At 53.4% G+C, this 21086-nt stretch overlaps 1 protein-coding gene across 7 annotated transcripts in view; it reads left to right on the forward strand.

Annotated features, from left to right (window-relative positions):
- The first annotated feature begins 6700 nt into the window (after positions 1–6700).
- The window catches only part of CEP72 (centrosomal protein 72), a 35826-nt gene continuing 21440 nt past the window's right edge, over positions 6701–21086 (forward strand). For 5 of the 7 annotated variants that reach the window (XR_004429576.1, XR_004429575.1, XR_004429577.1 and 2 more), the window contains exons 1-4: positions 6701–6870; positions 13642–13769; positions 15059–15251; positions 19984–20092. Coding sequence is in view for 3 of the 7 variants with exons in the window: in XM_033178672.1 (XP_033034563.1) it covers positions 6789–6870; positions 13642–13769; positions 15059–15251; positions 19984–20092 (512 nt within the window). In the remaining 4 variants the exon portion in view is untranslated. Of the gene's footprint in view, positions 6871–13277; positions 13537–13641; positions 13770–15058; positions 15252–19983; positions 20093–21086 lie in introns of those variants that run through there. The other 2 variants (XM_033178673.1, XM_033178674.1) reach the window with 2 other exon arrangements.

Below are 21086 nucleotides of genomic sequence, written 5' to 3' on the forward strand. Positions count from 1 at the left end.
TCGAGACGGGGTTTTGCCATGTTGGCCAGGCTGGTCTTGAACTCCTGACCTCAAGTGATCCACTCGTCTCAGTCACCCAAAGTGCTGGGATTACAAGTGTGAGCCACTGCGCCTGGCCACTACACATTTTTAAACTACCAGATCTACCAGAGTGAGAACTCACTCATCACCAACGGGACGACCCATGTCATTCATGAGGGACCCACTCCTGTAATCCAAACACCTCCTACCAGCCCCCACCTCCAGCACTGACAATTACATTTCAACATGAGATTTGAGGGGACAAACATCCAAACCATATCGGGTGGGCTCAGGAGGCAGCAGCCCTGGAAGATGCCAAGTGCCTGGGAGGTCAGAGGAAGATGCTGGAGTTCACGGGTGCCATGGGCAGGCGCAGCTCCTGCCAGGTGGCTGAAGACACGGCACCAGGTGGTGGCAGTGCCTCGGCCCCACCCATCCTTCCTAGGGAGAGGGTCACGGCTCAGTGCCTGAGGGGCTAGGGGGCTTTTCTGAGAGGGGTGCATGCCCGCCTGTCAGGCACTTTCGGAAAAAGCTGGAAACCAAGATTTCCCTGAGAAGTCCTGGGCTTTCCAGTGTTGGAAACTGCAAGAAACAGCTGGCCTCTACTTCCCCCTCCTCCAGGGTCCAGGAGAGAATTTGTTCTGGACAAACCCCTGTAGGCCACATGCTTGGGGCACCTCTGACCTCGCCCAGTGCCATACCTCCCAGGTGAGGCCCGGCCCCTGCTAGGGAGTGGTTCAGGGATGTGGGGCCTGGCACTGGTCTACAGGCCTGTGGGAGACCTCTGGGCCTCTGGCAGAGTGGAGCAGCACTTGGCCGAGGACCGCAAGGGCTGAGCTGTCCTGACCCAGTCCTGTGATAGCAGAGCCACCCACCCTGCCTTGGGTCTCCGGGATGTCTCCTGCAGCCACGCCACTCATAGCTGGGCTCTATGCATGCTGTCAGTGCAGCCCCAGCAGCCCAAAGGTGTTCACAAGCTCCCAGACCGACTGTACCTGCTCCAGGGCAACTCCTATGAGGGCACTGAAACTTCCCGCTGTTACAGGGCTCCGGCCCGCGGTCATGGGGATGCCCCTTCCCACACCAGCTCCTGCAACTGGAAGGCTGCGGGCCACTCCCTCTGAGGTCCCTCCTTTCCAGACATCAGGGCAGGAGTCAAGGGCAGTGGCAGCATCCCCCAAAGATGTCGATGGACGGTGTTTCAACCTAAACCGGACAGCCGCAGTCCCTCCCCGGCCACACAGCGGGACAGAGACAAGGACACAGCGGCCCACCCGCTGCCCTCACTCTCCCTTCCTCCACGGTGTAAACTAAACTGCACACATGGCCTGTCACTCGGACAAGGCTGGAAGGTGTGGCCCCACCCCCTCCTAAGACGTTACGGTGCGGGGAACCCCCAAGCCCACCCTCAACTGTGCTCACCTGAAACGCCCAGCAAGGGCTCCGCATGCCTTCCCATTTCACATTTGGGAAGGTTAGTGGGTAAAATGCGATATTGACAGTTCTCAAATATTGATGTTGATCTTAACTGCTAGAGATACCGTGAGGGAAAAAAGCGCTTTTGTTCAACATTTATGAATGGATAAAGGAGGAACTGAAACCAGCAAAGGGGCGGCTGGCCCTGGACCAGGTTTAGGAGCTGTGGGGAGGGTGGGCCGGCACCTCCTTTCCTCTTGAGAAGGATGTGAGCAGCAGGTGGCTCGTACCTCCTGCCTCCTCAGCCTCGTTCACGCCTCTGCACTACCCGCTGGGCTCCTGCCGCCCAGGGGGATGGGGAGAGGCCTTGGAGTGGGATAGAGGTCCACGTGTGGGTGTGCGACGGGTACCGGTGGATGGAGGTCCACGTGTGGGTGTGCGACGGGTACCGGTGGATGGAGGTCCACGTGTGGGTGTGCAACCGGGTGTGAGACTGCATGTGGGTGTGTGAGCGTGTACACGAGTGTGCTTGTGCTCGCACACCTGTGTATGTACGCAGTGTGAGCAGGTATGTGAACTGACTGTGCTATGGCTGTGAGCATGTACACATGTGAACTGAGCGTGACAGTGCGAAGGTGTGTGCCGCGAGTTCCGCTGGCCACAAGAGCACAGGCGAGGCCGCTCTGCTAGGCTGTGGATGTCCAGCCTGGCCATGCTGGACGCCCTGTCTTCTTCTCAACACAGGGTGGAGAGAGGACAACGCAGGACGCATCTCCGAGCTTGGCTCAGGCACCCAGCGGCAGCTGGGTTTGGGTGTAGCCGCTCTACGTAGCCCTGGCTTGGATGCTGTGAGCTGGGTGTGCCTGGGGTGAGCGCCCGTCCCTGGGGTGGGTGGAGACCCCCATTTCCCTCTCAAGTCCCCTCACTGCACATCGCAGCCTCCTCCCACCCCCGCTCCATTTAGAGAAAGATCAGAGGCCCCTCAGGCTGCACCTCCAGCCCTCCTCTCTGACCACGTGGGTCTCCCTGTTTCCTTCCACTGGCCTGGTCTCTGTAGGGCCCACTGAGCCTGCAGTCTGGGACCCACAGGCTTGAGGATTGAGGCTCAGGGCCTGGGAGCCTCCCTGGAATGTTCTAGAAAGCTATGGAGGGGCACCTGTCGGGGAGACAGCACACCGAGAGCCTTTCCCGCCTGGGTCCTACCACAGCAGCCCGAGCCTGTGGGCCTAAAGAGCCGCTCCAGACTTTAACTGGGCCTGAGGGCTGGTGCCCTGTGAGGAACCCGGGATAGAACCTGGGGACAGAGGCCTCCATTAGTCCTTGGAAGTGGCAGGTAGCCCATGGGGTCATTGTGATCATGGTGCATCATGGGAGCGTGTGCTGGGAAGGGGAGGGGTCATGGTGATCATGGCACAATGCACTTTCCTCTGGTCTAGGTTTAGGGATGCCAGCGAGACCCGCTGAAGCGTTGCGGCCCTACCCGAGGTGAGGCGTGCCCATGTCTGGGGACTCCTGTCTTGGGGCCCGTCCCAGGAGAACTAGCCCCCTTCTCTGGCAGGAAGCCCCCAAAGCCGTGGAGGAGCCCTGGGCCCACAGACAGCATCCCTGCTGCTGGGGACCTCAGGCCTGTGCAGGTGCTGCTGCCATGGGGCTGATGGGGACCAGCCCAGCTACCTCAGCCCCTGCCTCCGCTTTCCAGGCTTCTCTATGGCTCTCTGCTTTTGCGGCCCCACTCCAGGCCAGAAGGCTCCCATGCCTCCATGAATCTTCACGATGTTGCCAATCAAGGTGAGCACCGTGAGGAAGTGGAGACAGACACAACGTTCAGCCGCAGAAGACAGGATAATAAAGTTGGGTTTGGTTTATGATCTAACGTGACCATTAAAAGTGTTTAATAAACAATGTTAAAGACTACGTAGTGGCAGATACATAGGGCAATGCTTAGCATAACCTCATGACTGTCAATACGCACAGGCTTGAGAAACACCTGCAGGATACATGTGGGCATGTTAGTGTGGGTGAACTCAGTAGGGCAGCATATCGAATCTTGGTGCTCTTCTGTAGTGTCTATATTTTCTTTTCTTTCTTTTTCTTGACACGGAGTCTCGCTCTGTTGCCCAGGCTGGAGTGCAGTGGCCCGATCTCGGCTCCCTGCAAGCTCCACCTCCCGGGTTCACGCCATTCTCCTGCCTCAGCCTCCCGAATAGCTGGGACTATAGGTGCCCGCCACCACGCCCGGCTAATTTTTTGTATTTTTAGTAGAGATGGGGTTTCACTGTATTAGCCAGGATGGTCTCGATCTCCTGACCTCGTGATCCGCCCGCCTCGGCCTCCCAAAGTGCTGGGATTACAGGCGTGAGCCACAACACCCGGCCTGCAGTGTCTATATTTTCTACAGTGAAGCTGGGATACTTTGGTGAGCAGAGGCATTGTTTTCAAAGTTCCCATCGGCACTTCCATCACATCCCTGTGTGGTTCTGTCCTGGACCAGCTGCCCACTGAGGTCCCACTCACCCCTGCCCTGCCCTGTCTGGCCAGCCAGGTACCTGCCCAGGAGGAAGAGGCTCAGTGTTTGGGGCCTGTATTATGCCCTGAAAATCCACTGCTGTTGAGTGAGGGCCCATGAGGCCTTTAGTTTGCCGCTGTATACTTCTGAAGAGCCAGGATGCTGTCCACTATTCTCTGTCTCCTGGCTGGACAGAGTTCCACTCAGTGCACACCAGGAGCAGTGATGGGGCTGGGGGTGTGAGGGCTCAGCTGTGCCCCGAACTCCTTCATAGTCTTGCAGGAGGGGTCATGAGCCATATCTGGGTTTGCAATTTTTGGAAAGTTGTGTGACAATCTGCACTCAGGAATGCTGAGTGCTCAGCAGGCCCCATGAATGGTGATTAAATATGACGCTGTGTGTCCCCAACCTAAGGGCTGTGGCAGACACCAGGAGGGCCATCAGCTCCCACAGCTCTCGAGTCCAACTCAGGGCTCCTCCTTGCTGACCTCCCTGGATTGTCCATGGAGACAGCCATCCTCCCACAGAGCACCTGCCTGAGATGGGCCAGGCCGCCGTGCCTTGGCTCTTGCTGCACATACTGAGGTCAGCACAGAGACACTCTCGGACACCAGCATGCCCTCGGGTTTGCAGCTTGTCAAATATCTGATGAAGGCAATCTGGCCAAATGTGCTTTAACACCACTGGACCAAAAGAATGTCCTGGGCTGAGCAGATGCAGCCTTGCATCCACTGTCTGCCACCACCCACTGTGTACACCCCCTGTACACACCTCTGTACACACTCCCCTGCACATAACCTCTACACACAGCCTGTGTACACTCCTGCACATATCCCCTGCACACACCTCCTGCACACGCCTCTTGCACAATCCTGTGTATACCCCCTGCACACACCTCTGCACACTCTCTCTCTGCACATAGCCTCTGCACACAGTCTGTGTACGCTCCTGCACATATCCCCTGCACACACCTCCTGCACACACCTCTGCAGACACCTCCTACACACACCCTGTGTATACTCCCTGCACACACCTCCATACACACCTTCACACACCGTGTATACCCCCTGCACACACCTATGCACACATCTCCTGCACACACCCTGTGTATACCCCCTGCACACACCTCCTGCACACACTGTTGCACAACCCCCCGCACACAGTCCCTGCACACACTCTCTGTACACACCCCCTGCACATACACCCTGTATATACCCCTTGCATACTCCCTATGTACCCCTGCACATACTCCCTGCACAGACCCTGTGTGCATCCTCTGCACACACTCCTTGTGTATACTCTGTACACACCCCCTACATGTACACCCTCTGCACACTCCTGCGTACACCCTATGTACACCTGCACACACTCCCTGCACACATTCTGAGTACACCTACTGCACACCCTGTGTACAACCTCTGCACACACCCGCTACACACTCCCCTACGCCATCCACACACACCTACACACTCCCCTACACCATCCACACACTCCCTGCACACATTCTGAGTACACCTACTGCACACCCTGTGTACAACCTCTGCACACACCCGCTACACACTCCCCTACGCCATCCACACACACCTACACACTCCCCTACACCATCCACACACTCCCTGCACACATTCTGAGTACACTTACTGCACACCCCATGTACAACCTCTGCACACACCCCCTACACACTCCCCTACACCATCCACACATACTCCCTGCACACACCCCCTACACACTCCCCTACACCATCTGCACACAACCCAGTGTACAGTCCCTGCACACACCCTCTATACACACTCCGTGCACACACACCCGTGTACACCCTCTGCACATATCCCTACACACTCCCTGTGTACACCCTGTGTGTATACCCTCGTCTACCACCACCATACGTACCCCCCACTACCCTGCCTTGTATATCACTCCCCAGGCTGTGAAATACCAGGGACGTTGCCAACAAGCTGGTCTAATCTGAGGTGAGGGTTTCTGGGTGCCCCCTAGACACCAGGAGAAAGGCGGGGAGGGGACACCCCTAGGGTTTTGGACTCACTCCACGAGGCGCTGGGCCACAGTGGTACAGTGACACAGTAGATGTCCTGAGTGGGATTAAAGTCTTCCCAATGAACAGGCTGAACTCTGTCTTCCTTGAAAGCTCTGTAGAAGGACCTCGCAGGGATAAACACAGGGAGACCCTCCAGGGCGCGGTCAGCCATGAGCCACAGTGCTGGGACGGTGACATCTCTGGAGGTTCTGGGGTGGAGAAGGACCGGCAGTGGGGAGTGACTGGCTGGGGAGAAGTTCAGCTCCCGCCCACCTCTGGGAGGCCCGGGGCTGGACGGGAGGTGCAGCAGACAGGCCCCGGGCGGGTACTGGGGGGTCTGGAGGGGTCCCCGCGTGGGGGTCGGGTGGCGGGGAGTCTAGGAGAGTCGGGGATCCCCCGGGCGCGGGGTTCAGGGTGGGAGCGGAGTGTGGATGGGGAAGGGTCCCCACGGCACCAGCAGCCGCGATTCCACTGCGCCTACTCGGGCTTTCCCCGGGAGGACACGGCGTGTGTCAAGGACCCGGGTCTAGAAGGCGGCCGCGCCCAGGGAAGCCTAGACGGGGCGCTATCTGGGGCGGGGGCTGGGGTGGCGGAGCCAGTGCCTGGCAGAACCGCCATTCAGGAGACCCCCGGCCAGGCTCTTGGTTCCGCCCACGCAGGTCCCGCCCCTATCCCGGCCCCTCTCCCCGCCCCGCCGCGCAGGCCCCGCCCCGTCCCGCAGACTCTTGGTTCTGCCCACGCAGGTCCCGCCCCTCTCTTAGCCTTGCCCCGCCCGCCGCGCAGGCGCCGTCCGAGGGCTCCGTTTGAAACATGGCGCGGGCTGGTCCGCGGCTGGTGCTGAGCGAGGAGGCTGTCCGGGCGAAGAGCGGACTAGGGCCTCACCGCGACCTGGGTGCGCCGGCGGGCGGGGGTGCAAGCGTGAGGGTGGCGGGGGGTGGGTGCCGAGCTTCCCGGGGCGGCCGCGCCTGGTTGCCTGAGCGGCGGACCGTGGGCAGGTGGGGCCCCTCTGCGCAGGAGCCGCGGGCGTCCGGAACGGTCTCGGGCGGGCGGGGCGCGCGTGCCCAGGTGAGGACCCCGCCCCTCGTGCCGAGGTGCAGCCCCTGCCCGCGTTCCGGTCCCGGAGTCGCGGCTCCTGCCTGTCTGTCGGGTGATTGTGGTACAGGGACTGGGGGTTATATCCGCCGAGGAGAGAAAGCCAGCCTTGCTCTCCAGGAGCGCGGCCCGCCCTCCCGCTGGGGACCCCTCTCCCTGGTTCTCCTGGGCCCACTCTATGCTGATTGTTGGGCTTGGCCTTCTTGAGGATGTTGGTGGCCGGTTTCCGTATTTTTGGCCTGTTTTTGTCTGGTTTTGGCGTCAGGGGGAAGCCGAGCTCATAAACTGTTGAGAAGTGTTGCCTTCTCATATTTAGAAGAGGTTCTGTAGAGTTTGTGCTCATTGTTTGAATGTTTTGTGGAATTTTCCAGTGAAACCATATGGACAGGTCAGTTTCTGTTTTTGAAGCTTTTAAGTGACCAATTCTGTTATCTCTGGTTGTCAGAGAACCGTTCATATTATCAGTTCACCTTGAGTCTTGGCTGTGTGGGGTTTTGCGGAGTTGGCTTATTTGAGCTAACTTGTGGAGTGTGTGTGTAGAGTTGTTCCTGGGGTTCTGTTCTTAGCCTGTTAATGTCTGTGTGTGGTTTGCAGGTGTTACTGGACCTACAGGTTCAGTCAGGTGCTGTGGGGCCACAGGCCAATACACTGAGACAGCAGGGTTTGCAGCAGAGAAAGAGTTTAATGCTGGCAGGAGCCCATCAGGGAGGTGGAAGGAGGCCTCAATCCATCTCCCCAAGGAGATCTGAGCTGGGTTTTTTGTTTTTTTGTTTGAGACGGAGTCTCACTCTGTTGTCCAGGCTGGAGTGCAGTTGCATAATCTGAGCTCAGTGCAACCTCCACCTCCCAGGTTCAAGTGATTCTCCTGCCTCAGCCTCCTGAGTAGCTGGGATTACAAGTGCACGCCACCAAGCCTGGCTAATTTTTTGTATATTTAGTGGAGACAGTGTTTCACCATGTTGGCCAGGCTGGTCTTGAGCTCCTGATCTCAGGTGATCCGCCTACCTTGGCTTCCCAAAGTGCTGGGATTACAGGCATGAGCCACCATGCCCAGCCTGAGCTGGGGTCTTGAAAGGAACAGGATTGTGAGGGGCTGGAAAATTGATGATGTCAGTTGGTCGAGGTAAGGGCCATGGAATTATCAGGGTGTGGAAACTGCATTCTTTGGTGAATCTGCTTGTGGGGTCCTTTAGACCAACTGGCATCAGTCCCCAGGTCCTCAGAGAATATCTCAAATGGAAAACAACGTTTTATAATGTCCAATAATCTGTAGAGTAGTTCTCTGTAGAGTACTTAAGGGGAACAGTAACATCGTGACAAAGTCCACGTGATCCTGAGGCAGTGGTTTCTGATTTTTTAAATTTCGTTCTTTCTGCTTGCTTTGCATTTATTTTATACTTTTTCTAGATTCTTGAGGCAAAAATGTAGATGATTGATTGGAGACTTTCTTATTTTCTATTATAAATAGTGCTACAAGTTTCCCTCTAAGCACTACTTTAGCTGTATCCACAAATTTTGTTATGTTGTATTTTAATTTTCATCCAGTTCAGCATATTTTAAGAATTTCCCTCGATACTTCCTGTTTGACATGTGGTTTTATTTATTTACTTATTTATTTATTTTTATACAGACTCTTGCTCTGTCACCCAGTCTGGAGTGCAGTGGCACAATCTTGGCTCACTGACAGCTTTGCCTCCCATGTTTACGCCATTCTTCTGCCTCAGCCTCCTGAGTAGCTGAGACTACAGGTGCTCGCCACCACACCCGGTTAATTTTTTTTTTTTTTTGTATTTTTTAGTAGAGACGGGGTTTCACTGTGTTAGCCAGGATGGTCTCAATCTCCTGACCTTGTGATCCGCCCGCCTCTGCCTCCCAAAGTGCTGGGATTACAGATGTGAGCCTCTGTGCCCGGCCTGACCTGTGGATTTTTAAGGAGTATGTTTTTAAGGTTCCATGTGTTTGGAGATTTTCCTGTTATTTTTCTGTGTGATTACATTATGGCTAGAGCATAATCTGTATGATTTTAATTCTTTTAAATTTGTCAGGGTTTGTTTTATGATCCAGCATCTGGTCTATATTGTTGAATGTTCCAGGTGCACTTGAATGTGTGTGTATTCTGTTGTTGAGTGGACTGTTATGTAAATACATAAATATCAATTAGATCTTGTTTGTTGATGGTGTTGTTCAATTCTTCTGTATCCTTGCTGATTTTCTGTCTAGAGACTCTATTAATGACTGAGAGAGGGGTCTTGAACCCTTAACTGTAATTGTGGATTTGTCTATTTCTTTTTTCACTTTATATGTTTTGAAGCCCTGTTATTTGTTGAATTGAATATCTAGGATTTTTATATCTTCTTAGTGGACTGACCCTTTTAGTATATGTAGTCTTCCCCGGTTTTTTTTTTTTTTTTTTGAGACAGAGTTTCCTTCTTGTTGCCCAGGCTGGAGTGCAGTGGTACGATTTTGGGTGACTACAACCTCTGCCTCCCAGGTTCACACAATTCTCCTGCCTCAGCTTCCCCAGTAGCTGAGATTACAGGCACCTGCCACCATGCCCGGCTAATTTTTGTATTTTTAGTAGAGACAGGGTTTCACCATGTTGGCCAGGCTGGTCTCGAATTCCTGACCTCAGGTGATCTGCCGGGCTCCCAAAGTGCTGGGATTACAAGTGTGAGCCACCGTGCCTGGCTCTTGTTCCTCTTTTTTCCTGGTAATTTTGTTTGTTGAGACATCTGCCTTATTTGATATTACTGTAGCTACTGTAGCTTCTTTTGATTGGTTTTTGCATGGCATATCTTTTCCTATCCATTTACTTTGAACTTTTAACCTACCTGTATCTTTATATTTGAAATTTGTTTTCTGGTTCATTATTTTTATTCACTCTGCTAATCTCTGTCTTGTAGTAGTGTTTTAGGCCATTTACATTTAATATAATTGTTAAATATTAGAACTTAAGTGTGCCATTTTATTGTTTTTTGATTGTTTCCTGTGTTTTTTCCTTCTGTGTCCCTTTTCCTGCCTCCTGTGACTTACTCGAATGTTTTTAGTATCTTATTTTGATATATCAGTTATGTTTTGGTGTATGTCTCCTTGTATGGTTTTCATAGTGGTGCCTACACAAATTACAATGTACTTATGTAATTCAACACAGTTTACTTGTACAGACATTTTACCACTCCTGAGTGAAATATAGAAACTTTATCACCATTTAGGTCTCTATCCTCTCTCCTTTACAATTTAGTTGTCTTAAGTATTTTCTCTGCATACCTTGAGAACCATATTATTATGATTTTTTTAAAAACACCTGGCCTTTTCAGTAACTCAGGAGGAAACGTATTTATCTGTATGTTTCTCTGTTCCGTTATTTTTTCTTCATTCCACGATGCTCTAGGTTTCTTTCTTTTGTCTTTCCTTTATATTTGAAAAACTGTGTTCAGCGATTGTCTTAGGACAGGTCTGCTTGTGATAGGTTCTCTTAATTTTTCTTTAGAGTTTTTTTTTTTTCTTTTTTGAGATGGAGTCTCGCTCTCTCTCCCAGTCTGGAGTGCAGTGACGCGATCTTAGCTCACTGCAAGCTCCGCCTCCCGGGTTCCCGCCATTCTCCTGTCTCAGCCTCCCAAGTAGCTGGGACTACAGGCGCCCGCCACGATGCCCAGCTAATTTTTTGTATTTTTTTAGTAGAGATGGGGTTTCAGCGTGTTAGCCAGGATGGTCTCGATCTCCTGACCTTGTGATCCGCATGCCTCTGCCTCCCGAAGTGCTGGGATTACAGGCGTGAGCCACTGTGCCCGGCCTTCTTTACAGTTTTACGGTTTTCATCTGTTGTCTCCATTTTGCTATTAAACTGCTCTTGTGATTTTTTGTTATTGTATTTTTCTTTGAAATTTCTATTTGTTTCTTCTGTATATCTTCTGTTTCTTTGCTAAAACTAGTTTTTCCTTTGTCTCAAGTGTTTGTAATTGCTCTTTGAAGTATTTTTTGTGACAGTCACTTTAAAATCCTTGTTAGACCTGACTTCTGTGTTCTCTCTTGGTGGTATCTGTTGATTGACTGTGCTTTCTCATTCAAATTGCCATTTTTCTGGTTCTTGGTCATTTTTTATCATATTGTGGACGTGCTGAGTATGATGTCATGAGGCTCTGCTTCCTGTTTAAATCCCATTACTTGAGAAGATGCTTCACTGGAGCCTGCTGGGTGCAGCCTCATTGCCGGGACAGTCATGGGGCTCCTGCCTCACCCACAGGCTGTGGCGGACCCTACTGGCTGTGAGGGTGAAGGGCACCACCTCGTTCTGGCCAGCCGGGACAGCAGTCAGGATCCATTCTCACACCCCGGTGCTGGCTGCTAGGCAAGGCCAGGTGGACGAGGGGTGTTTGTGTGTGTGTGTGGTTGTGTATGTGTGTGTGGGTTTGCTTGCAGGAGGGCTGATGATGTGAAGAGAGTCTGTCCTGCAAGGCCCCTCCTGGTGCCAGGTGGACGAGGGGTGTGTATGTGTGTGTGTGTGTGTGTGTGTGTGTGGTTTGCTTGCAGGAGGGCTGGTGATGTGAAGAGAGTCTGTCCTGCAAGGCCCCTCCTGGTCCTTTGGCCATCGAGCGCAGCCTTACGGTTTTTGGTCTTTTGGTGTTTCTGGGCTGCCAGCTTCTGTGGCACCCGGAGTGAGATGTATAGTAAACAAGCATAAACAAAACGCCAGAGTCAACCCAGGGCCTCAGTGCTGGGTTACCTCTCGAGTGCCGAGGCCCCTAGCCGGTTGGCTTCTGTTCATTGCAGTCCCCAATGCTTGTTCCATATATTTTCCTCCAGGGCGGTGGGTCTAATATGCGGGAGGAGCAGGGTGAAATCTGTCCCCTCCGTCTTGCCTGGAACTGGAAGAGCTCAAACCAAATTGTAAACTTAATCAGAACATTCTGGTTGGGCGTAGTGGCTCATGCCTGTAGTCCCAGCACTGTGGGAGGCTGAGGCGGATGGATCACTGGAGGTCAGGAGTTCGAGACCAGCCTGGCCAACATGGTCAGGAAACCACAAGACTGTCACGGAACCCTTTTCTTTCAGGAACATGAGCCAAAAGTCACTGCACCTTGTCCTCTCCTGACCCTGTCCCGGTGGCAGGGTGTGGGGGACAATGAGCTGCTTGTCCTGTGTGCCTGCAAGTGGGGCAGAACCAGGCAGCGTCCTGCTGTTTAGCTGCATCTGAGATGATGCCCAAGGGCTACGTGAGGAAACAGGGAAACATGGGGTTTTAGTAGAAACACCATCTCTACTAAAAATACACACATTAGCGGGATGTGGTGGCACGTCCCTGTAATCCTAGCTATTCAGGAGGCTGAGGCAGGAGAATCACTTGAACCCAGGAGATGGAGGTTGCAGTGAACCGAGGTCGCACCACTGCACTCCAGCCTGGTCAACAGAGTAAGACTCCATCTCAAAACAAAAACAAAAAATGCAAAACATATTCTAAAACATAAATGTTCCTGGGAAAGTATTGATGTATTCAGATCTAAACTGTCTTTTTGATTATGGAAACTTTCATCTTGTAGTTAACGTTGATCTAATGACTGCTTATGAGTGCACGTTGCAGAAGCATGCAGGGTGCACGGAGCTTGTACAGCCCGACCACAGGTGTAAGAGGAGGACAGCAGACAGGTTACCCGACTAGTGGGTTTCAGATGGTGATGGCTGCAAGGCGTGACAGAATTGAGCGGCCAGAAGTGGAGGCGGGAGATGAATTAGAGGGGTGTTCCTGGGGAGAGATGGTTTGGGAGGCAGTAAAGGTGGGAAGAAGCATGTGGGCCTGGAGGTATTGCAGAGATAAACGTAAGCTGAAACTTCAGGTACATTCCTTGCTCGTCAGTGCTGATAGTCCAACTCCAAAGGAGTTGTACTGGGTTCTAGGTGCCTTTTTCAGATTACGAGGATATATATCTCTCTAAGAAAAGCTGAAAATACAGAAATGTGTAAGAGGGAAAGTAAAGGGATTTATTCCACAATAGGACACGTGTTAACATTTGTCTCTCAGTCTTTTTACGTGTACTGTTAGAGGAAGAAATGTTTTAAATGACCCTTGTCAGGCACGGTGAGGAAGGCTTTATTCAGAGCCATCGAGGTGGGCCTGGGGTCACAGTGGTGGGATTTTGCAGTGGGGGAGAGAGATGGAGCTCAGCTCCAAGTACAGCAGGGGCCAGGGGGAGTTTATAGCCGAGGATGAGGGCAGGGGCAGTGGATGGAAAATGACTGAGAGGACACATGAGGAGTAAGGGGATTTGGGCTAAACCTACTGAACGGGATTATTGCGAAAGAGAGGCCAGGGTGACCAGACAGCCCCTGTGGGATCTGGGGATAGGGAACCTGAGCAGATATTGAGGGTGGGGGTTTTGGCCACACTAAACTGGACTTTGCAAGGAAGGGCGCAGATGGCCGAGGAGAAGATTCAGGAGCCTGAGTAAAGTTGAATTAAACCAAGATCTGTGTCAGTATCTACTCTATATCCAAACACCAAGAACTTGACCTTTATTATAATAATTGTTTTCAAAAGAAAAGATTAAAATCTCATAATTTTTTTTTTAATTCTTAGCTGAGCTTCAGTCATTGTCTATTCCTGGAACTTACCAAGAGAAGATTACCCACCTGGGACATTCTCTGATGAGTTTAACAGGTCTGAAATCTTTGGATCTCTCACGCAACTCCTTGGTTAGTCTGGAGGTAAGTTTTAGGTCTCTTTCTTTTTTTTTTTTTTTTTTTTTTTGAGACGGAGTCTCGCTCTGTCGCCCAGTCTGGAGTGCAGTGGCCGGATCTCAGCTCACTGCAAGCTCCGCCTCCCGGGTTTACGCCATTCTCTCGCCTCAGCCTCCCGAGTAGCTGGGACTACAGGCGCCCGCCATCTCGCCCGGCTAATTTTTTGTATATATTTTTTAGTAGAGACGGGGTTTCACCGTGTTAGCCAGGATGGTCTCGATCTCCTGACCTCGTGATCCGCCCGTCTCGGCCTCCCAAAGTGCTGGGATTACAGGCTTGAGCCACCGCGCCCGGCCAGGTCTCTTTCTTAAAAGAAAATTTATTGCTATCAACATCAGTGGAAAGTCCATTCGCAGCAGAAACGGCGTGTGTTTTGTAACCCTCTGCTTACACCTGTAAACTGTACACTTTGGGTAGTGTTTTTTTGTGTTTACCATGGGCTACATTTCATACACATCACGTTACATTGTGTTGTAGCCCTCTGATGATGATGGTTATATCTTTAAAGGAAATGAAATGAGACCCCAGAGACTACTGAGTGGCAGCACAGTGGGCCTGGGGCTGCCTCTGGGCCCCTGGCAGGGTCACCCTGGAGGGAGACGCCTAGGTGGTGGTGAGGGGAGCTGTGCACACCTGCCATGGCCTGATTGGCCCCGACAGAACCGTGGGATGCACTTGCCCCGAGCCTGGTGCCTGAGCATTATGGAGGCCGCATCTGCATAGCCTGATTGGCCCTGACAGAACTGTGGGATACGCCTGCCCCGAGCCTGGTGCCTGAGCATTATGGAGGCCGTGTCTGACACCAGCTTGGGAGGCTGCTCCAAGTCAGATGCGGACCCAGCCCAGGCTGCACCCAATGCTGCTTCATCTTTCCCCCTTCCCAGACCTCAGCTTTCTCATCTGTGAAGGGCAGACCCTGACAGTTCTTACCCTGTAGAGCGGCGTGTGGATTAAATGAAATTGTATGTGTAAATCACTCAGCTTGGTGCACACTGAGGCCTCAGTAGATATTAGCTGTGCTTGGTTGCATCATGCCATGGCACATGTGGCTTCCCTAAACGGTCATCTCACCGCGTGAGGCCCAGAGACCTTCATAGATGAGAACATGCTTCATTTTTCTACTTTTCCTGGTAACGACGTGTGTTTATTGCAAATGCGTTTATGAAGTGTGTTGGTCAGTGTGTGTTGCTGGCTGATTTCACTGCGTGTTTCTTTTTTAAAGTGTGAATGAATTCACTGTGTTTTCCTGTTGACAGGGCATTCAGTACCTGACCGCACTGGAGAGTCTCAATCTCTACTACAACTGCATCTCCTCTTTGGCAGAGGTGTTTCGGCTCCACGCCTTAACCGAGCTCATGGACGTGGACTTCCGGCTGAACCCCGTGGTGAAGGTCGAGCCTGACTACCGCCTTTTTGTTGTGCACCTGCTCCCCAAGCTCCGGCAGCTGGGTAGGCGTTGGGCAGGGCCATGTCCATGCTTTTGCCCCGCAGGGTGTGGGAGTCGTGGTGGGTGTCTGTGTGCTCAACGTCACACGCTTGATTCCTCCTGGAACCAGGAGTTGGCTTTCTACGTTGATGGCTTGAGTTCCTGCAGACACACAGCTTTAGTGGCCTTGTGTCTGGACGGGACAGGACTGGAAGGGGAGCAGCCTGGGAAGGCGCAGGGCTGGGGCCGTGGGAGCACAGCCCTGGACCAGGCTGCTCTGTCCTGTTTCGGCGCTCCATGTCATGGCTGTCGGACTTGGGCACGTTCCCGAACCTCTCCTGTCCTGTTTCCTCGCGTAGCCGCCGGGCATCACCTCAGGTGCAGCTAAACAGCAGGACGCTGCCTGGTTCTGCCCCACTTGGAAGCACACAGGACAAGCAGCTCATTGTCCCCCACACCTGCCACTAGGACAGGGTTGGGAGGGACCTGAAAGAAAAGGGTTTCCATGACAGTCTTGTAGGCAGAACTTCCAGGGCCCCCACAGCTGTGCCCAGTAGGGAGGGTCTCTGGGCTGGGGCAGCTGCCGGTCACCTTCCCATCTGCCTCCTGCCTCCTCGGAGGTATTGTTGCTGTTGCTGTGAGCACCTGGTGGTGTCTCTGCTGACCCTGCCCCGAGTCACAGATCCAGGAGAGAGAGCTGGGGCCTCAGCCCGGAGGCACATCCAGAGTCCATGGGGGAAGAAGAGGATGCAGGGTTACCTCAGTCCTCCTGTGTGAAATGGGGGATAAGAATGCCGTGTGGACATGTCGTGGTGGGGAGACCTGAGTTAATATCTGTAAGCTCCCAGACTGCCCGGCATGGCCAGGGACCTATAAACGTTCACTGGTTTTTTCTGTTGTTACGGTTAGACCTACCATGCACTGCTGTTCAAAACCTGCCCCTCCTTCTGAACCTAGAACCTTATCAAAAACAAAAGAATCACGGAGTCCCGACTATCTTGTTAGAAAAAAAGACCAACAGAATCACAGAGGACAGAACACTTTCCCCCACTGCGAGTGCCCTGAACAGGCTGTTTTCCACAGCCGTGGGGAGCGCTCAGGTTCTTCTAGAGAACTGAGATTCTTACGTCAATTTCAAGTAAACAGCAGCTGAAGGAGGCCCCGCAGCTGAAGCAGGTGGGTGGGTGATGTGCCCGGCCGCTGGGTACTGTCCGTCGTGCGCATCGGGACTGAGGGCCAGTGGGGTTTTGCCACTCACCAGATGAACACCCAGCAGACCTCACCCTGTCAGCCCCATGAAGTCCGTGTGATGTCAGTGAAGCTGCACACAGGAGGTGGGAAAACAGGTGGAGGAGCGCCTGAGCGCCCCAGTCAGTAGACTGGGTAGGCCGTCTTTGGCCATCGTGGAGCGTGTGGTGCCATGTCACCTCATCACAGGGAGGGCTGGCCTGTGGTGTCTTGACGGTGACGTGATCACACGTGTTTGTAAATGGAATTCTCACATTTTATTTTATGTTATTTTTGAGACATAGTCTCACTTCATTGCCCAGACTAAAGTTCTGTGGCGTGATCTCAGCTCACTGCAATCTCCGCCTCAAGCAATACTCCTGCCTCAGCCTCCCAAGTAGCTGGGATTACAGGTGTGTGCCACCATGCCCTGCTAATTTGTGTCTTTTTACTAGAGATGGGGTTTTGCCATGTTGACCAGGCTGGTTTCAAACTCCTGGTCTGAAGTGATCTGCCTACCCTGGCCTCCCAAAGTGCTGGGATTACAGGCTTGGGCCACTGAGGCTGGCCAAATTCTAACATTTTACACGGCACTGCTTTGCTGCTTGGAGAAGTTTCTGGAGGTGCTGGAAAGAGCTGTCTGTCAGCATGCAGCACACACACCCTCTGTTCCTTGTTAGGTGACAGTGTAGGTTAGTGGTATGGATTGAAATCTGTTTAAAGGAGTCCTCTTGTGAGAATGCCCCAGTCTGCCACAGTTTGACCATTTTTTAGTAACTAATGATCAAAACAATGTTTCTCTGACCTTCTAAAAGTGACTCGAGGAGCTGACAGTAACCCTGGGTCCTGGTGGACTTTGCTTCTGCAGGAGCTCAGCTACCCTGGGCACTGGGGGCTGGCAGTTGGCAGTGGAAGGAGCATCGGATGGGAGGCCAGTGACTGGGGGTGCGTTTGCTGCTCTGCAAGGGCTGGGAGGCGCTCAGGGCATCTCTGTGGCCAAAGTGAGACCTAGCTCCCAGCATCACTGTCAGGGAAGACCCTGGCTCACCCGCTTATGTGGCCAGTGCTGGGCCCTGGACAGGCCCTGCTGCTGGCCTTCCAGTGTGGATAGAGCTCTGTGCTGCAGCTCTTGGCAGCGAGGAGCGCCTCCTTGGGAGCGTGTGGCACATGCATGGTGCGGGCGCCTGAATGCCACGTGGCATTCACAGTGGACACCCCAAGACACACTGTCTGTTTCCAAACCCAGTGAGGATTTCACTGTTTAATTGTGAGAGGATTCACAGTGGACCCCCCGAGACACAGTGTGATTGGGAGAGGTCTCACGGTGGGCACAGTGTGATTGGGAGAGGTCGGGGGAAAAGCGCTTGTTTTGTGGCGTTTATTTGGCTGGTTAACCAAGTGACTCATAAACACTTGAGTTTGGCTGTTTCAGGAGCTGCTGTCCTTCCTCTGGATGATTTTTGGAATCTTCAGTTCTAAATCATCGCCTCTGTCATCCAGGTTTTAGATTCAGAATCTTAGTGTTTCTACAGAGAAGGAACACAACAGTCTTCCCGCACGTGACAGATGCTTCCAGCAGTGGCGCTGGCAGTCAGAGGCGCTGCGGGAACCTGGAGGTGCTGGGCCCCGGGACGGCCTGCTGCCCCGCACGGTGCCTCCCACCCCGCACAGTGCCTGCCTCCCTGCACGGTGCCTCCCTCCCCGCACGGTGCTTCCCACCCCGCACGGTGCCTGCCTCCCTGCACGGTGCCTCCCTCCCCGCACGGTGCCTCCACCCCGCACGGTGCCTGCCTCCCTGCACGGTGCCTCCCTCCCCGCACGGTGCCTGCCTCCCTCCCCGCACGGTGCCTCCCACCCCGCACGGTGCCTGCCTCCCTGCACGGTGCCTCCCTCCCCGCACGGTGCCTCCTGGACAGGGCTCGGTCCTTGGCTCCACGTGGGTCATGGAAAGGCCCTGGTGGTGGAGGAGGCAGATAGCAAGGGCCTGCGTGTAGGGTGGAGGCAGCGTTTGGGGAGACTGTGCCGGCAGGAGAGGGTGGCTTTGGGGTGGAGGTGAATTTGCGTTTGGCTTCAGACATGCCGCCTTAGAATTTATACAACAGTCCAGAGAAATATTCTTGGAGTGCGGGATTTGGAACTGACTCAGAAGTGAAGCGAAGTCTTGGTGGGCAGAGAGCTGTGCGTCGTTAGTGCGGGGCGGGTGAAGGCCGGGGTGGAAAGGTTGCTGGAGGGCAGGTCTCCTGGCCCTGTGTCTCCTGGGGGCGTCATGTATGCTGGGTGGAGAGCGCCCCAGCTTGCAGAGGCCTCTGACTTGGCACCTTTGTGTGATTTTCAGAACTCCTCTGTTTTTCTGCTTTGCACATTATGTTGTGCTGTTACTCATTTCTTACTGTAATTATGTAGTTTTTGAGGTGTGCTCTAGGCTCAATGGAGGCAGCTGGGAACTTGTCACAGATTTAACATTACGAGTGGGGCTAAGATGTGTTGCAAGTTCCAGAGCGCTGAGGTTGGAGGCCCGGGGACCTTCTTATCTCCAGGGATTTACATAAGAAAGCTCCAGGAGTTCTGGGTGGGAGCCTGGTGGCCCCAGGCATGTGTGTCCCTGAGGTCCAGCCCTAAGCACAGACCCTAAAGGCCCCCTGGAAGACCCTAAAGGCCTCACGGGCCGGGCATCCTCCCTCCCTGGAGGCTTCTCTGGGTTACCCGAGTGTGACTTGAGAATCCCACCTCACACCCATTGTGCACTTTAGAGAAAGGGGGTGTGTGTGTGTGCGTGTGTGTATGTGTGTGTGTGTGTGTGTGTGTATGCGTGTGTATGTGTGTATGAGTGTGTGTATGTGTGTATGCGTGTGTATGTGTGTATGTGTGTATGCGTGTGTGTGTATGCGTGTGTATGCGTGTGTATGTGTGTATGTGTGTATGCGTGTATGTGTGTATACGTGTGTGTATGCGTGTGTATGTGTGTATGAATGTGTGTATGCGTGTGTATGTGTGTATGAGTGTGTGTATGTGTGTATGCGTGTGTATGTGTGTATGTGTGTATGCGTGTGTGTGTATGCGTGTGTATGTGTGTATGTGTGTGTGTGTATGCGTGTGTATGTGTGTATGCGTGTGTATGTGTGTATGCGTGTGTATGCGTGTGTATGTGTGTGTGTGTGTATGAGTGTGTGTGTGTATGCGTGTGTATGTGTGTATGCGTGTGTATGTGTGTATGAGTGTGTGTATGCGTGTGTATGTGTGTATACGTGTGTGTATGCGTGAGTGTGAGTGTGAGTGTGTGTGAGCCTCATCCGTGTGCGGCTGCTCTTGTGAGCAGCAGTGAGCTCTGAGGAACAGGCGGCCTCGGCACCACACTGGGCATCTCCAGGAAGTTGTGGGACCACCAGAGCCCAGCATTCCTGTACTAGGTCAGCGGGAGCGGGGCTGGCCCTGAGGGGATGGACACCCTGCCCTGTGCAGATGCCCCAGGGTGGACACAGCCGCCCACCGCTTGCCACCTGCGCAGTCTTCTGTGGCCTTTTCTTCTAGATGATCGCCCCGTGAGAGAGAGCGAGCGGAAGGCTTCCCGACTGCATTTTGCATCAGAGGACTCACTCGACTCAAAAGAGAGCGTCCCAGCTTCTTTGAAAGAGGGCAGGTATGAACAGAAGGGCTACGGATGCCCAGATGTTTCTGACGGGCCTGCCGTCAGGAGGATTAACTGAACGTCGTGCGCTGTGTGCCAGTCCTCCAGGGGTGGACGCCAGGAGGGAGGAAAGCAGAGCCCGGCCGGCGGGGACTCAGTGGATGGTGGGACGGGGCCTCTCTCCCGTTCTCCGCATTCCTGGAAGTTATTTCTAATGTTGAAACTGTTGATTAAGGTAATATGTGTAAAATCAACCCAGGAAAGGGCTTGTCATGTTCCTCTTCCCAGGGCTGCAGTTCTCACGTCTGTGATCGCCTCTGCTTGTAGCTCTTGCTTCAGTTACTTTCTTCGCTGTCCATCCAACCAAATCCCATTTCTGGCCATGAGCATATTCAGCAGGACCCACCTGCCTGGATAGAGGAGGACTCCTTCCTCCTCCACCTTTTCTGTGACGGTGCTGGGATGCGCCCTCCTGTCTCCCTCCCCGTGGCTGGTGCTGGTGAGGCCACCTCCGGGGACCATGGGCGTGTGTGTGAGCCGGGCCTGCTTCCCCTTGCAGCCCCAACCCTGCTGCCTGCGTTTCTGTGTTGGGTTGATAGTATCTACGTGTATCCCCAAACCCTGGAGACTTCGTGCTCTGTGTGTGGGTTGATTCAAGGGGCAGAAATCAGGGGACGCTGTCTGCGTCGCCGTGGGAACTGGTTGGATTATACACTCTCTTGAGTGCTGTTTGTCTTGTCTGAAGCTTGTAATCAAATCATGTTTTTCTTGTGAGATGCTTTCACTCATTTTAAACTCCTAGTGCAGGGGTCAGTCAGCCTTTTGTGTGAATGTTTTGGGCCCTGGAGGCTGCGTGACCTCTGTCCCATCTTCTTAGCTCTTCCTTTGCAGGGCGGAGGCAGCCATTGGCAGTATGGAAACCAGGATGGTGTGCCCGTAAGATGCCTGCCCACAGCACAGGCAGGGGTCCGATTTGGGCCAGTCTTTGCTGACTTCTGTTCCATTG

This window comes from Trachypithecus francoisi, unplaced genomic scaffold, assembly GCF_009764315.1.
Source record: "Trachypithecus francoisi isolate TF-2019V2 unplaced genomic scaffold, Tfra_2.0 Lachesis_group2, whole genome shotgun sequence".
Lineage (NCBI taxonomy): Eukaryota > Metazoa > Chordata > Mammalia > Primates > Cercopithecidae > Trachypithecus > Trachypithecus francoisi.